At 40.2% G+C, this 16,720-nt stretch overlaps 1 protein-coding gene across 8 annotated transcripts in view; it reads left to right on the forward strand.

Annotated features, from left to right (window-relative positions):
* Positions 1-16,720, forward strand: part of EBF1 (EBF transcription factor 1) — a 381,503-nt gene that overhangs the window by 352,682 nt on the left and 12,101 nt on the right. For all 8 annotated transcript variants that reach the window (XM_003362778.5, XM_001503495.6, XM_023617310.2 and 5 more), the window contains exons 12-14: positions 10,738-10,803; positions 12,004-12,181; positions 12,831-13,010. In XM_003362778.5, the coding sequence (XP_003362826.1) occupies positions 10,738-10,803; positions 12,004-12,181; positions 12,831-13,010 (424 nt within the window). The remainder of the gene's footprint in view (positions 1-10,737; positions 10,804-12,003; positions 12,182-12,830; positions 13,011-16,720) is intronic.

Below are 16,720 nucleotides of genomic sequence, written 5' to 3' on the forward strand. Positions count from 1 at the left end.
CCTTAAAGTAATGGAAGTAGGCAGCAGCATCCTTAAATATAAATCATTTTCACCTCTGCAGGCCATATGATATGTTGCATCTCTGTCGCTCTATCTGTATTGAAAGTGAATGTTTATAGTCTCAGTTCATCAGTTCACATTAGCCTCATGCTGAATATTTAAACACAGAACAATTTGAACGCACCATGAAGGAAGACAGTGGCTGCACTTTCATTTGGAACAGCAAGGGCTCATCTAATAATAATTTAGTAAATCAGCCATTTAGTGGCTCGGTTGTGCACTGCATTGTGCCAAATATTATTCAGTTCAACTGTACACTTGCAGAATTGAGATTCAGGCTCTAGTCACAGGCACTGTTTTTGCTCAATGGAGAGACGAGACCCAAAACTACCCTCCCTAAAGAGTGTTCGTGTTTAGTGATTTATCATAAATACAGAGCTGGGGCAAAATAAAACTGGAGTCGGCTGTATACAATGTATTCTAATTATGCTTTTATTGTTTTGGTATTTATGCAAAGACTATCAGTAATTCAAAACCTGCACTTGCATCAGTGAAAACACAAATAAGAAATCTTTGCATAACCACATTGCCTGTTAGCAGAAAAGGGGATGACTAAGGGTTTCACAAAAGGATAAAGAAAAACTCTACATCTTTATCTTCCACACTGTGACACTGGCCACTCTCTCATCTTATTCATTCATTTATTTTTTTTAATTTGAGGAAACTATTCACATTATATCCAGACACCAAAGTCACTGTACTCAAACAAAAATACAGAAACAAAAGAAGATCATGTAGTATATTCAACTCTTAGAAAAAGCACGCTGGAGTTTGATTCCAAGAAACATTTTGTCTCTGCATTCTCTTGTCAAAAACACAAACTGTGGAATGCAGGACATTTCCCTCCTCTCTCCACTGTATCTGCCAGAAAATTTACAGGCAAATTCCACTTCCCCATTTTGATAATATACTCAGTTTTAGAGGCTTGGTGTCCCCTACTGCTTATGCTTCTTTTACCAGGGGAGTTTAGCCTAGATCTGTACACCCCTGAAATTGCGGATAGAATCAGCTGTGTTTGTGTATGTGTGTGTTGTGAATATGCATGCACACATGCATTCACATAGCATCTTTCTGGGGAAGGAGATTGTAGTTTTATTTTAAAAACCCATGACTCCCATAAAAGTTACAATTCTCACTTCTTTACATGATTTATTTTATCTTTAACTGACTTATTTTGCGGTAAGTTATTCTGTTTGTCATTATTGTATCATGCCCATTTTAGAGACAAGGAAACTGAGGCTCAGAGAGGACAAGTAACTGCTCAAGCTTATGCGGCTGGTAAATGGAGGTTTTCTGCCTCACCAGACTTCCTCACCATTAGCCCGTTCTGAATCTTTCACAGTGTTTTGCAAATAGGATTCCATCTCAAACAGCACTCAAGGCACGTAATACACATTGACTCTAAGAATGCATATAATTTGCCAAAGTTTTCTGGAAACTAAGTGAGGGTTATCAATATTATTGCTGGCTATATGTCTGCTGAGCCAGGTGGGAGCGTTAACCCTGCTTTACAGATGAGGAAATGGAGACTTGTGTTTACAATGCTAATAAGTGGCAGAACACCGATTTGAGCCAACTCTATTGGACTCCACAGCCAGTATCCCTAAGTACTGCCTCCTAAAATTAAGAAAAAGGAATTTTAAGAAAAAAGGCAATTTTGCAAACCAATCCTAAAAAATCCTCAAGCTTGGCAGTGATGAGTGAGTGGAAGCATAGACTGAAGTTAGCTCACAACTGGCTGAGCCAGGCGAAAGTGGCAGCATGCTTTAAAAATACGCACCAACAAACCTGAGGGTAATTCTCCTTCTCTTTCTGTAGCTGCAAAGTCATTGTCATAGGGACTGGTGATAACAGCTACTCCAGTAAATGAATTCTGGAACCTCTTTCAAGTTCTTTTTTAGCACTGAGCGCTTGATGAGGGGGACTAAGTTTAACCTACTTCATATCACACTCTGCTCGTTGAATATAATTACTCATTAGTCGAAGAAGTCACAGGAGGAACAAGGGGCTCATTCATTTCTGCCTACTGACCATGCAACATCCTGCTCTTAGAGAATAAAACCCTTAGAAACAAAGGTGCTAGGAGATCTCCAGCCTCGCTCACTATTTTCAGCCTTGAGTAACACTTCAATTAAGCATTGGAGTAATAAGAACCAAGCCCCAGCAGTCTCGAGGCAATGGATTTTAATTGCAGTTCTACTCAGGACCATCTGTAAAGCCTGGGAATCATCATTTACAGATACTGTTCGTCTAGAGGTCCGTGTCATAGCTGATGATGTTAACAATTTAAGAAGCAAAAGAAAACTATATTTTTGCCTCCCTTGGATAGCCTTAAAGTACAACATAGTTCCAGCATGCACATATCACTTACTCGAGTTTAACTATATGTGCTTGTCCAAAAACATAAATATACACATACATTTGTATACACACACACCAAACACACATACAAAGACATATACATACGTACATATGACAATAAATCTCTTTGTTTACTCAGTGGTCCTTTTACTTCAAATTAGATATTTATTCTCCTTTGCCCTAGGGAAAGAGAAGGCACAGTCAAAAGGCAAAGAGAAACAGAAGTAGTTAATTTTTGACTTTTGTGTTTCTAAGAGCCCAGGCCTTGGTAACTTAAAAGATTTTCAAGGGTAATTTTGACTCTAGGCAGTTTTTGTTTCATGTGCTGACTTTACAATCTACCCCTGAAAAAGGCACCTCTGTCCATGGCCTTCTCTTTAAGCAGAGACTTTTATCCTGATCAGAAAGTCGATTTCCAAGGCCACTCAGCAGGACCTAACCCAGAGCGTCGGTCTTAAACCAGTACAATGAATTGGAATAAGAAGAGCCGGCCAGAGGTTACCAAGTTCAGCTCTGTACCTCCAAGCAGGTCATATTCACAAGGGTGCAGACACCATTTTTCACTGTATTTGTGGCGGGAAGCACCCCAGGCTCCCATTCACCAATTACCATGACACCATTTAGAAGAGAATGCCAGGAGACCAAAAGGAGGGGGAAAGCCATTGTCATAACTCTTCTCAGGAATACCTGGTTTCACAATTTATACTTAACTGCTGACACTTGAAAAGTCGAACATTTTGGTAAAATGAATCAAGCTGTAATGTTTCTTTTATGAGATCCCCTTGCAGGAAAGGGAGGTTTGGCACCTCATGGAGACCAAGCTTAGTTATCCATCATAGTAAAGTCAGCTGTCCTAGCCAGCTTCTCAGAGGTCATGCGATCGAACCAACAGCTCTTACAACTATATTATTGCTTACGGAACAGTAATTGAGGCACCAGATAAAAATTACCTGGTCTAATAGGCAGCGAACAATTTTCACTCAATAAAATTATAAGCCAAATCATTCATTTCATAACACTATGGCTAATTTATTTGTTGACCTTTTAATATCCATAGCTCTTCAGTGGTATTAACTGCAACTCAGACAAAATCTCTTGTTCATTTCACTTTCATTGATTTTTTTTTTTCCATTGAGGCAATAACAGCTGCTTGAAAACAGCCTTTTTCTTTCCACTGTAAAAGTCAATCATGTAAGTTAGTATGTCTTACGTTGATATAGCTGTGTTAGCTTACAACCTACTTTAATTTCATGTGATTCAGAAGTCTTCTATACCATGTTGGTAACAAAGGCAAAGCTTTCTGGTGTGCTTCCAGCCATGTGATACGATGATACATAATACGTTTGAGAAGTAGGAGGGCTCTCAACTAATCTGAACGTAAAATCAACTTTAAAATTGGAGGAGATTCGGAAGTCCCCCTGCATTTTCTTTGGACTAGACTAGAATGCTTTCAATGCCTCTTGTATTAATAGCAGTAGACCCTTTCAACATATTTAATTCCTTTGTTCTGGCAATTTCTGCAGATTTTGATTGTGGTTTGAATTTTATTTTTCTTTAAAGACTATGGGCAATGAGTGTGTGCTAGAACATTCAGTGAGCATCAGCTGAAGCTTCTTATGTGATAAAGTACTATGAAGTCTTTAGAATGCAGGGTTATAAAGAATAATTGTTACACATTTGGCATTTTATGCCTCCCTAGAAATAACCACTTGCTACCTACACCTCATCTATGCTCCTCCTTTCCGTTTCAATTTACTCTAAAGTGGTCCTTAGCCATAATGAGAAATGCCCCTTTCAACAGAAACATGTTTAATTATAGCCGTGCTAAATGTAAGTGACTCTTCTCAGTCATAGGGCGTCTGAGTAAAGAGTGTTTAAAGTGTGACACTAAAGGTTTCTAATGATCTGCGGTAAGCTCTATTTCGAGAAGTTCATATTACCAGAAAAATGAAAAATTTTAAGAATGTCTCAGAGGATTGGAAACTAAACAGGGCTCAAGTATTATTTTGGTTTGTTTTACTCCTTCCCTCACTGCCCTCATTATATGATTTTTTAGAATGCAGAGTCTACCATTGTGGAATTTTCCATTTGGCTGAATAAACACAAAGGAAGTTGGGATATAAAACTAACCGCCACAGAAATCCCTCTCGGTACAACTAGTATTTATTGCTTTGTATATCCAGCTCTGCGGGAAATGGGCTGCAAGAAACTTCCAATCAATTTTTCAGCTTTTGGGTTTTCCAATTAGTAGTGTCACCCAGACTTTCAGAAGCAAGTGGAGAAGGAGCTAGAACTTAAAGGCTAGTGAGATGAATATAATGTTCAAAATATGGACCCTATAGCAAATTCTGGAGTGAGGAGGTGAATGAAATCAATACTGATTTCACTGATAGAGGCTTATAACTTCTAAATCAGGAGTGACTTTGCTTCTCTACTTCATTTTATTTTGTTGATATTTGAGCCAATTCCATATTGAATCCTCTGATAAGGCAGAATAGATTGGTAATAAATGGGTGTCAGGGAAATGTGCAGTGACAGAAAAGTATTGTACTTCTTTCTCTGGAATCACCCAAGTCCACTTGACTTTGATCATTGAGGCTTGCAGTTTAGCTTCTGTTCCCTCCCACATCCCACAAAACATTATTTCCCATTCAAGGGAACATAAAACCAAGCACAGATTGTCCTCTCAAATTGCTGAAGCATCCCTGGGCCTTAATTTTGTGAGGGAGTTCCCAGAGTCTCAAAATCTGATTCTGAAATTTGAAATTAATGTTGTGGTGTTAAATGGGTATCCATCTGGCTTTATGAGTTGGCGTATATGTGCTCTGAATGAAAGTAAGTTCTGGCCATCTCCCCTGCTCATCTGGGTTTGAATTACTCAAAACATTAAATTAGGTTTATAAATGGACTCAGTATTACACAGTTAGACAGCCTCCCATTCACCCTGGAAGGCTAGATGTGGCCAGTGAGTCTGAGCTTATTAGCTACATCTTTGAGGTCAGACACTGAAGAGAAGGTTCTCATAGAAGGTGAACAATCCTCAGGGATTTTACTGTCATGAAACAGAAAGAAAGATGAATTAGACATGGCTGCGTATCAGATACGGTATGCCTGGTTCCCAAGAGTGTGCAAGTACCTAAGTATTTCTAAGGACCTAAGAGTACAGTTAATAAAAGGCTGATGTACATCAAGGCCAACTTCATGTTGCTAGCAGCTTATAACTTGAGATAATGTCTGTACCTGACATGATTCATTATATTAATCACAAAATTAAAATGTAAGCACAAGCCAGCAGGAGTGAGAGAGAGATTCATTTAAAAAAAGAAAGTGGCATAAAAAACCCCCACAGTTATCAAATCTTGACCTTTGGGAATTTATATATTGGATTAAAAAATCTGGAGCCAAATATAACACCAAAGTTAAGTCTTCTGCTTTTATAAACCATGCCAAATATATGACTTTGTCATTTCATCATATAAATTAAGCATGCCCTTTTTAAAATCAGTAACTGTCTTAAACTCTTCAACAAGAATTTCTCAAGGCCTGTGGTTTGCTAAATATTGGGCTTGGGGCTTAGAGAAGGAGATTAAGACATATCCATGGCCTCAAGGGCCTACGGTCTAGTTATGGAGAGTGAAGACTAACACGCTTAAAATCAGAGCAGAGCGACCCCACAGCATCTCCTTCTGTGCTGTTCTGTGTGGCACAGTCAGCACTATTTTTTGGAGGAATGAGAGAGATTTTGAACTGGGCTATCAGTGAAAGTGGAATTAGTTCTGGTAGAATAATGTAATTCTCAAGAGCTCAGGCTCTGATGTCTAACAGGCCTGAGGTTGAATCCCTGCTGAGCCAATTGTCAGTTGCATGAACTCAGAGAAAGTTGGCTGACCTCTTTAAGCCTTGGTTTCCTCATCTGCCAAATGGTGATACAGACAGTACCTTAAGAACCTCTTTGGGAAGACTGAATGAGTTAATGTTCCACTTTCAAAAAACAACAGTTATCTTTATCATTACTCTACCACCACCCGCACCACCTTTGTTACCAGGCTCTAGAGGATGGGAAGTCATTGTAAATGGGCACAAATTGATGCCAGCATTCCCAATAAAGGAAAGGCAAAAGGAGTGAAGGTGTGGAGATAGAAAAGAGTCCAGTGTTTTTCTTCTAGGCCAGGGAGGACCAGCTAAACCAGAAGAGAGAGCAGCTCTTCAGATGTGAAGGGAGAGTATATTGGATAAAAAGGGTAGGACCTGATGATGGAGAAAATCTTTTATAATCCTCATAGTACCCTGTACCTTAATTCTGGGAAGATAATATGCCTTGAAAGGTACTGGAGAGTAATATTGGTGTGTGACCACTGGGACAACAAGAAACTCAAAAATTATTTGCTTAATTGATTGGGTTGCAACATAGGAAGTAAAGCCGAATCTTTCCTCTGTATTTGTAACCCACTCAGCATTTTTATTATAAAAGGTTCCAGAACATTAGTAAAACCCATAATGATTACACTTGACCTGTTTCTCAGAACTCCGCTGGTCCTTGAGTCTTGCAGTGTTTTTGTAGACTCTAAATAGATTTAGTATAGCTTATCCCCATTTTTCTTTGTGGAACCCCAGTCACAGAATGATCAACCAATGGTCATAGCAAAACAGGTGAAGCTATATTTTAACTGTGAGAGGAAATAGATCCGCAAAAAGTTGTTTTTAAGGAGTAAACATTTTCTGTTTATTTAAGAAAGAAGAAATTCAAGGCCGTGGAAAGAAAAATAGTCCCACTCAAGATGTAGGCTGGAGAATAAGCATTGACTCTGTAAAGAGACTCTTGGGCTTTTCAATATTTAGGATACTAGTATTTGTCTTCTTAATTCCTCAATGGGATATATTTTTTAAAATCCTGGGATAGGATTAATTGTCTTGGCAGAGTCTAATCTCTACCCTCATGTCTTAAACTGCAAGCAGAGAGATGTTTTAAACATTATGAAAAGAAGAGAAAATCTCTCCTGACAAATAAATGCCTTGAAAAATTACATATTTGTACTAGTCAAGACTCTTTCTTTTCAGAAATATTAAAATTGCATATTAGAATGGAAGGATCCTTATACTCTGCTCCTTCCTAATACCTCAAAAAATGAGACTTTAGGAACAATTTCATAGACAAAAGAGTATATGAAACATCTTGCTCTTCCCCTTATGGGAAATTTCTGTTTTTTAAAATCCCAGGCTCAATCATTTCCTAATGTGAAATTAGAGATTTCTCAAATTACCATGTAAAACAGGAAAAAAATTACACTTGTGACCACAGAAGAGATAGCATACACTATCAATTTGATTTTAAAAGGCATACATCTTTTATACTACCTGTCATTTTTATAATGCCTTTTACAAATTTAATCAATACATTTTAATGTTCTATATACTTTAAGTGCAATATACAATAAATATTCAAGTTTCGTCTTAAACATGCTTTAGCCTTCAAATTGTTAAAACTGCAGTGCCCTTTCAATCTACTTACATAATGTCATAAAATATACATTTCAAGGTAAATGAAGTCAGCTACTTCAATTTAGTCCCTCAAACTGGTAGTAAATGAGAGGTTAACACTATGGTGCCAAACCCATTATTGAGTAAATTTAGCACCTTGGACAGCTCTGTAAAATCTTTATTGCTTTCCTGACCTGCTCGTCATGTTCTGTCTGTGTGTTCAGTGGCTCTCAGCTCTGATTGAAAGGCAATATATTAGATCCCAACACAAACACGCTTGGGGGCTAGTTCACTGGGAGCGTAATGACATGGAGGTGAGAGCAATTTTCTGGTCACCGAAATCCAAGCACCTTGCAGGTCTGTTGCACTAACTCATAGAGGACCCAGAAATTTCCTTTCTCCTTCCCCTTTGCAGAAATAGCTAATAGAAGCTGAATCACACTGGCAAAGCTGAACCAAATGTGGGCTCTCCCTTAACCCTCAAAGTTGATACTGCGGTGAAGGACATTTTAAAATGGGAGAGCTATCATTTAAGGGAGTCACTTCCAGGACAGCAAATCCAGGTTCACTCTCCTCAAGACTGCTTGTCTGAAACGATACTGGTCTGATGACCCACCTATGGCAATGTGCCTAGTGGAAAAGCATGTCCCAGCTTTGTGGAGCAAAGAAGGATGCAGATTTAGAAAGCAAGATTCATGTGTTTCATTTTCAAAGGATTAAACGGTGATGAGAACTCCGAATACAGAGAAAAAGAAACAAGTGGATTATGGCATTGAAAAACTTTATCACCAAAAATGTATGAGGCTAAAATATATAGCACACACTAATAGTTGGAATTTTTTCAGATTTACAAAAACTTGAAAGATCTTTGAGTTTATTGTGAACTTCTCTTTTCCCTGGTTCTGTGAAATTAATTAAAATAAGAAGCATGCTCTAAGTCCTCAGTGATAGTGTTCCAAGATTGAAGTTTGCAATGCAGTTTCTAATTGCACCTCATCATGCTTTTGACAAACGAGAGACTTGTATTTTTTTCCCCCTAAAATGAAAAGAAAGAAAAGTACCTTCTCTGCCAAGCCCAAACACTGGCATAAATATTTATTTGAAGAAATAAATGAACATAGACCCAAAGAAGTCAAATCTTAGTAAATAAACCAACTTGATCCTGTTTTGTTTTAATCTTTCCTAAGAGCCAGATAAAGCCATGAGGTTTTAGTGAAAGCAGCACAGGCTGAATTCGATCTGGGGATTGGGTTTAGTGTGCCCATACCTTAGTAAATTATTCACTGCTGTGGTCAGACAATACTGCAAACAAAAAGTGGTAAATTATCTTGTAGCTTGCATCAAAAAAATAAAGAAATTATTTCAGATGTATTGATTCAAACCCTATTGATTATATAATGCTTTTCACTCCTTATATGAAAAATAACTGAACTGTTTTATAAATGGGGTCTAGCAGCTTAAGGCAAGCATAAATGTTTATTGAGAACTGAAAACCCCTCTACCTCATTTTTGAATTAGGACATTATGTATGTCATAAGTAGTTACTGCAGTATGACAACTATTTTATCTTATATTATAGAGAATTTAAAATTGAAAAATGCTAATATGTATCTAAAAGCTTGTCATTTCAAGAGTTGTTCAAGGATTTTTGAAGAGGCTATGGTGACAGCAAAATGAATGCAATTATATCCCTATTTTCTGATCAGCATCTACAGTCTATGAAAATTGAACAGCACTGTTTCTCCATGCAGAGATCTATTGTGTAAAATATTTAAAGTTAAACTTCTTTTTGAAACTTTACGCACAGCAAAAAAATTGTAAATACATCTTGCAAATCACCTCAGATAATCCTACCATGCCTTCATGTTTGGTTCTCTGAGAAGCCTCCATTTTACATATGTCAAGCATAACTTTGCTTTTCACATTCCAGTGTGAATGAACAGCAGCAAATTAGGGCAGAATGAAGAGGGAACGATTCCTTTTGGTTAGAATGAAAAAAAAAATGACCACTACGCACACTTTTGTAGAGTGCCATACATTATTAGAAACAAGCATGCAAGCTAAATATGGAAGCCCACCTAAATGGAAAGAGGAAGACATTTTCCCTTCAACTGGGATGAACAGCAGAACATACAGCTAGGATGAGAATGAATGAGCAAATGGGGAAAGAGCCAAACAATACTGAAATAGCAAAGAATTGCTATAAAAGAAACAGACTGCCCATCATGAAAATTGGTGCAGACGGCGCTTCCGGGGTCAGGAGAATCCTTTTGTAAGAGCCTCTGACAAACAGTGCGTTACCCCAGTGTGTGGCTTTACTGCATCACCCCCTTCTATCATGCCTCTGCCACACAAGGGAGATAAACAAAAGAAGTTTAATGCTACATGCTTCTAGTAGCCGAAGATTGATTGGAAATTCCTCGAAAATGACCTGTCTGATAAGGTCATGGTTCCTGGAATAAGCAATTAAGTGCAAAATAAACACATCTTAGGGATTCATAACATGCACTGAATGACATCGATTGTAGTAATCTAGTAAATGACCTCGCAATTGTATTCAGCAATAAACATATGAGTGCTTTATCGTGCCTATGGCAGACTATTGAGTGATGTATTTTATTTTGCAGTACCAATGATGCTCACCTTTTGACTCGATTAAGTGTGTATGTGAACAGGGATAAATTGGTGATTTAACGCCATTCTGGGGTTTCCCAAGCTACTGCCTTTCAAGCAGTGCATTGGCAAAGTATGGCCAGAGAGAACTGGAACACGATCATGTGAAAAGATAACAACCACCTGCCTTCACTCAGAGGATTGTATCTGCTTTTCTCTTGACAGGAAGTGATACTCAAAAGGGCTGCTGACCTGGTAGAAGCGCTATATGGGATGCCACACAACAACCAGGTGAGCGTACTGGGTTTCAAACTCGTGAGGGCTTCACATTCAATGGAAGATCTTGGATTCCTTATTGTAATGAAAAAGTATGAAAAATAGAAAAGTCACTTGCATGAGTTCAGAGTATAAGTCATTCAGACCTAACATGTTGCAAGGCTACTCAATTCTTCTCTCTTTTGTAAGTCTTTTATTGCCTTTTCTATGGCATCAGTTCCTTACAAGGAAAGGTACGCCATTTAAAATGAATCTTCTGTGGGAGTGTACTTCATAATCGACGAAGAGAGTTACCGGTGCTTTATTTTATTCCTCTCAGGTTTTCAGGCAAATTTAGGAGGAAAAAGGGAGTTTAATTTCTTCTCCTAAAAAGTATAACGAGGCCTGAATATTATCATCTGCTTCTATTTCATAGAGCAACTCCATGTATGTGGTTCAGATTGCTCAGGAAACTGTGAATGTGCGAAGTCTTTCACTCCTTTTTTGTCTGACTTGAATCAGTGTCCTGAGAGCACAGTCCCACTAATACTCAGGGACAACGGTAGTCATGCAACCTGCCCTTAACTCCAGTAGGGGAGTGAGTTACAGCCTCTGCGTGTGTGTCAGCCCAGAGTTCCTGTGTGTTGTTGTGGAGAAGGGAAACCCTGTGGTGCTGTATACTATGGAATGGCTAAGGTAACAGACAGGGTTATGCAGCCCAGCTCGGTCCTTAAATGGGTGAGTGTCTTTAAGTGAAGTCTTCACCTCAGTTCCCCCATTTGTGATATGGGCCTGATGATGATGAGACTAAACTTACAGTTTTGTTGAGAGTGTTGCAGAAGTTAATGCAGTTAACCATGGAAAGCCCTGAGCACTACCGTGCCTGGCATAATGTAAGCAAACAAAAAATGGTTTTAGGGGCCGGCCCAGTGGCATAATGATTGTTTGCATGCTCCACCCTGATGGCCTGGGGTTCGCTGGTTTGGGTCCCGGGGCAGACCCAGCACCACTCGTCAAGCCAAACTGTGGCGGCACCCCACATAAAGTAGAGGAAGATGGGCACAGATGTTAGCTCAGTGACTATCTTCCTTAAGCAAAAGGAGGAGGATTGGCAACTGATGTTGGCTCAGGGCCAATCTTCCTCACACAAAAAAAGGTTTTTAAATTTTTTAAAAAATGGTTTTATTAGGAGTATGATTTGGGGTAGCTAAAGGGGGTATTCCTTTTACTTTTCAGGAAATTATTCTAAAGAGAGCAGCTGACATTGCAGAGGCCCTGTACAGTGTGCCCCGCAACCACAGCCAGCTCCCGGCCCTCACTAACACCTCGGTCCACGCGGGAATGATGGGCGTGAATTCCTTCAGTGGACAACTGGCAGTGAATGTCTCTGAGGCGTCGCAGGCCACCAATCAGGGTCAGGAGTCTGCTCTTGTCGCTCCCCAGTTCTCTGCCCCTTCCCAACCTCAAGATACCCCCCTCCCATTTATTTAGCACAAAGTAATTTTTATATAAAAAATTTTTCTTTTCCCAAAAGGAGAGATTCCTAGTTTGTGTATCTGAAATACTCTTGTAGAATTTTGGTTTTAGCTGTCACGTCTGGTGGTCTGGTGTAGGGGGCTAGAAAGGATACATGCTTGTAGCCATCTCTCCATTTGACTTTTCACCATAAACCATGAATGACAGATCGCAAAGAGGGTTGGAATTAAAGTTCTGAGGGGCCAAAGCACATCATCCTCACCCAGGGAAGAGGAACCTGTTAACTCCAGAGTACATCTCTTAGATTGGGATTTATTTCTGCTCCAAAATGATAATTTATAGGCCCTGCATTGCCACTTTTCACGGCCCTGCTAAGTATTTATGATCTTCTAAGAAATGTGTCTTTTGCTCGCTTGCCATTTTAATCACAGAGCTAGCACCACCAACCCACGCACATGAATCACCCAATCCCTTCCGTCTGGGATGTGGCGAGGGGGCAAGAAACAGAGACCTTCCTTTCCCCAGTCCTCCAGGATTGCCACCCATGCCACCACCACCCTCACCCCTGGTTTTGCCCCCACCCTCAGGTTTCACCCGCAACTCAAGCAGCGTATCGCCACACGGGTACGTGCCGAGCACCACTCCCCAGCAGACCAACTATAACTCCGTCACCACGAGCATGAACGGATACGGCACTGCTGCCATGTCCAATTTGGGTGGCTCCCCAACCTTCCTCAACGGCTCAGCTGCCAACTCGCCCTACGCCAGTAAGTAGAGATGTGTGTCCTGTGTTTCAGCACATTTTCGCTTGAAGAACTGGGTACTGTGCTGTGCGGCCCACTGTGCTGGTCTCCTCAGTCTGAGGGTCCCCACCCTGCGAGCATTGCTCCAGGCGATGATACTAAAGGCAGCAGTGCCTCCAGCAGAAATCTCTGCCCTCCCTTGCTCACCTTCCTCCCCACAGTCTCCATGTCTCAGAACTTTGCTGCAACCAAAAGCAGCAGTATTGATGTCATGGCAAGAACCCAAGCTTCTAGTCAGAGGGAGACGGGTTTGACTCCTGCTTCTACCAGTTATTGACTGGTGGCCCTGAGTAAATTCATCTCTTTTCCAAACCTCAGTTTTTCTCATCTGTAAAATGGGGAAGGAACTAGCACCCACCCCATACAATTGTTGTGAGACTTTGATACCATAATGCCTGTAATGAGCCTATCCTGATAGTGGCGCTGGTAGTATAGCATAGTAATAACAGTCTAAAACTTAAAATTCCTCCCTTTAGGAATATGGTGCCTTTATTTTTTTTAATGTGTGGAGTTTTTTCCCCTTTATGTTTGATGTGTAGTTAAAAAGACAAACTTAACAAATCAAAAAAACACACTTCACTTTTTCGAAAATCTGGCAAGATGAAAAACAATACACACATACACAAGAAGTGTTCTTTGATGCCTTGTCTCTGTCTTAAACGAGTTTAGCTTAAAGGATTTTTTGGTACAGCGTTTAGATTGCATCTAAAGAACCTGAGGGAACTGGCATCTTTAGATAGTAAACGTCATGGGCTGTGTCTCTACGATCTCTTGATCTCCCTCTGAGGATTTTTACATAGATGACCACGTTCATCGTGGATGTGGATGACTCTTCTGTTGTGTAAAACGTGGCCAAACTCTGAGACATTTGTGGAGTGATAGAAGATGTGTCGTTAAATGAAAGAATATTCATGATTTTGAAAAAAAGAGTTTTGGCTAAAAAACTTAAAAATTATGCTGTTTCTAATAGTGGAAACATGGAGTGTGCTAATCTTTTGAAAGAGGAAGGATCATTCTTGGCCTTTGAGAGGAGTTATTTCTGAAAGGAATACTTAGGAAGGCCTTTTACTTTCTGGGTAAGTTTTTATGCTTAGTTGTGTGCTCAATTTCATATTTCTACTTTATTTGTTTGGAATCAGGAGCTTGTTGAACATTTAAAATTCCCCAAATGATCTGCATCCATTAGATCTGTCTGCTCAAGAGTCAGTGTTTGGGGCCAGTTTCACATTAGATTTTGATTCATCGAAAGATCGTTTCTCATGGATCTATCATTTCGGTGTTCTCCCATCTACTTAATCAGAAAATGTTTCAATCATGACCTGAAAATTAAAAGGTGGCATTCTTAATTAAATCAATAAACTAATTGCTCTATGGTAGCAATTCAATTTAGGGGCTTGGATTGCCCTGTCTTCCCGAGCCTGTGTAGACACCCAGCGACTTCAGCCTGAGATTGCATCTGTCAGACTGTGAAACTTCGAACATTTAATTTCCATTAATTGATTTCCTCAGTGCTCACAAATATAGTATTAAATTCTCAAATAGGCTCTCAGATGGGACAGTTTTATCTGCATAAATGCAAATAAAACAATAAACACAAAGCCCAGCTGATTTGAATTTTTGCCTCCACAATATTTAATTATTCATAAACCACTCATGTTGAAAAATTCTGAACAGAATAAAAAATAAAATAAGTAAGACATTCCACTGGAGAACACACTTTTTGGTGTGGTGGCTGATAACTAATAATGTTATAACAAATGGAACTGCGTGACTATATTTCTCCCCTTCCTCTGTTCACCACCCCCCTCCAAACTCCCCACCTCTAAATACACATAATGATCGCATTTGCCAACGAGATTAATTGCCTTCCTCAGTGAACCAGCAGGATTTCAAGTCTAGGAATATTTAAAAATCAAACCTCCAGTGCAGGAGCTTTGCAATTTAAATGGGTGTTATTATTGAGCGTATTTTCACATTTACAAATCCTAAGAGATGTATAAAAATGCTGGCCTCATTAAAAGAAAAAGTACAGTTTAGAAAATGTTTGTGAAAACTCTGAGGATGGCGGCTCTGTGTTCTGCTCCATAAAGCATTCAGTGCCTTTGGACTGTGTAGTGCTCAGGGCTCCATGCCAATTGCTGCCCGTGACCGAGTTGATTCCCACTTCCCTAACTTTCCAAAGCCAGTAGGCCAAGGGTAAGGCCACCGAAACAGCAGTTTGGACTCTGGTGGGTTCATGGAAAGGGGGCCTTTTCTCCTGCGATCTGTTTCCTTTGCAGGGTAGTATAGTGGAAAGAGCACTGAATTTGGGTTTGGCTCCTGGCTTCACTGCTTTCAGCTATGGCCCTTGGTCATGCCACTGAACTACTTTCTGAGTCTCAGCTTGCTCGATTTGCTGAGGTGTAAAAAGGGTGTAATTGGCCTCATAGCCTATGACATAAGGTGAAAAAGACATGAGGATTCTTGTGAATGATAAAGCAATGTATAATGTTTATTACAAAATGTGAAAAATAGTACAGTAAGGAGGAAGTTCCTAGAACTTGAATTAAGTGCCTGAAAATCACTGGGCAGGATTCATATTTTTCCCCAGGAGGTGGAGGAAATAGGAGGTGAGCATATGGAAGTACTAGTCTTGAGTGTAGAGGACTTTCTTGTGTGCAAAATCTGTCTCCTAAAGGAACCATGAGATTATTAGCAACTGGCAAATGATGAAAGGCCAGGCTGAGAGGAGCTGCTGGTAGAGCATGTATATCCACCAAACTCTTTCGTGTCCCCAGCAGCTAGGTTTTCTCTGTCTCTGAATTACCAAGGTTCTCCCATCATTGATAATCCACATCCTCACTACTATTAGACTGTGAATATTTACATAAGGAACCTATCCTACTGCTTATTAATTCACAAACGTTTATGTGCAGCTCCATGGGGGGATATAAAGAATTTGGAACTTTGGGCCAGCCCCGTGGCACGGCGGTTAGGTTCACATGTTCCGCTTCTCGGCGGCCCAGGGTTCGCCGCTTTGGATCCCGGGTGCGGACATGGCACCGCTTGGCACGCCATGCTCTGGTAGGCATCCCACGTATAAAGTAGAGGAAGATGGGCACGGATGTTAGCTCAGGGCCAGGCTTCCTCAGCAAAAAGAGGAGGACTGGCAGTAGTTAGCTCAGGGCTAATCTTCCTCAAAAAAAAAAGAATTTGGAACTTTGACTTATAGTTCTGCATTATCCACAAATGTTCTACCTAGTGGTCTGTTTATCCATCTGGCCTCCCACCTACCTATATCTGTGGTGTGGAGCATTAAGGGGCTGTTAAATCCTTGAGGAACTCCTAGCTTCATGGGGAGGAAAGGGACACTTACACACCACCATCTGCCAGTGCCTTGAGTTGGAATCCTGGTGTTGCCCTCAATTCTCCCTTCTTCTCCACACCTCTCATTCCATTGGTGACCACACCCTCCTAGGGTGGCCTTCTCCTGTTTCTTGTATCCCCAGCCCCTTTGTAGAATCTTAGTTTAGGCCCTACAGGGAATGCTTCTATGCCTCCTCCATGAAGGCTTCTTTGCTTCCCTTTCCCTGCCTCCACAGAGTTGGCCATACTCATCTTTGTTGCTATTTTGTGCTTCTTTATCCCTTATAAGAGCATTTTTGTTTCCTGGCCTAGGATGTCCCAGTGCCTAG

The sequence above is a fragment of the Equus caballus genome, chromosome 14 (assembly GCF_041296265.1).
Source record: "Equus caballus isolate H_3958 breed thoroughbred chromosome 14, TB-T2T, whole genome shotgun sequence".
NCBI classification, from domain to species: domain Eukaryota; kingdom Metazoa; phylum Chordata; class Mammalia; order Perissodactyla; family Equidae; genus Equus; species Equus caballus.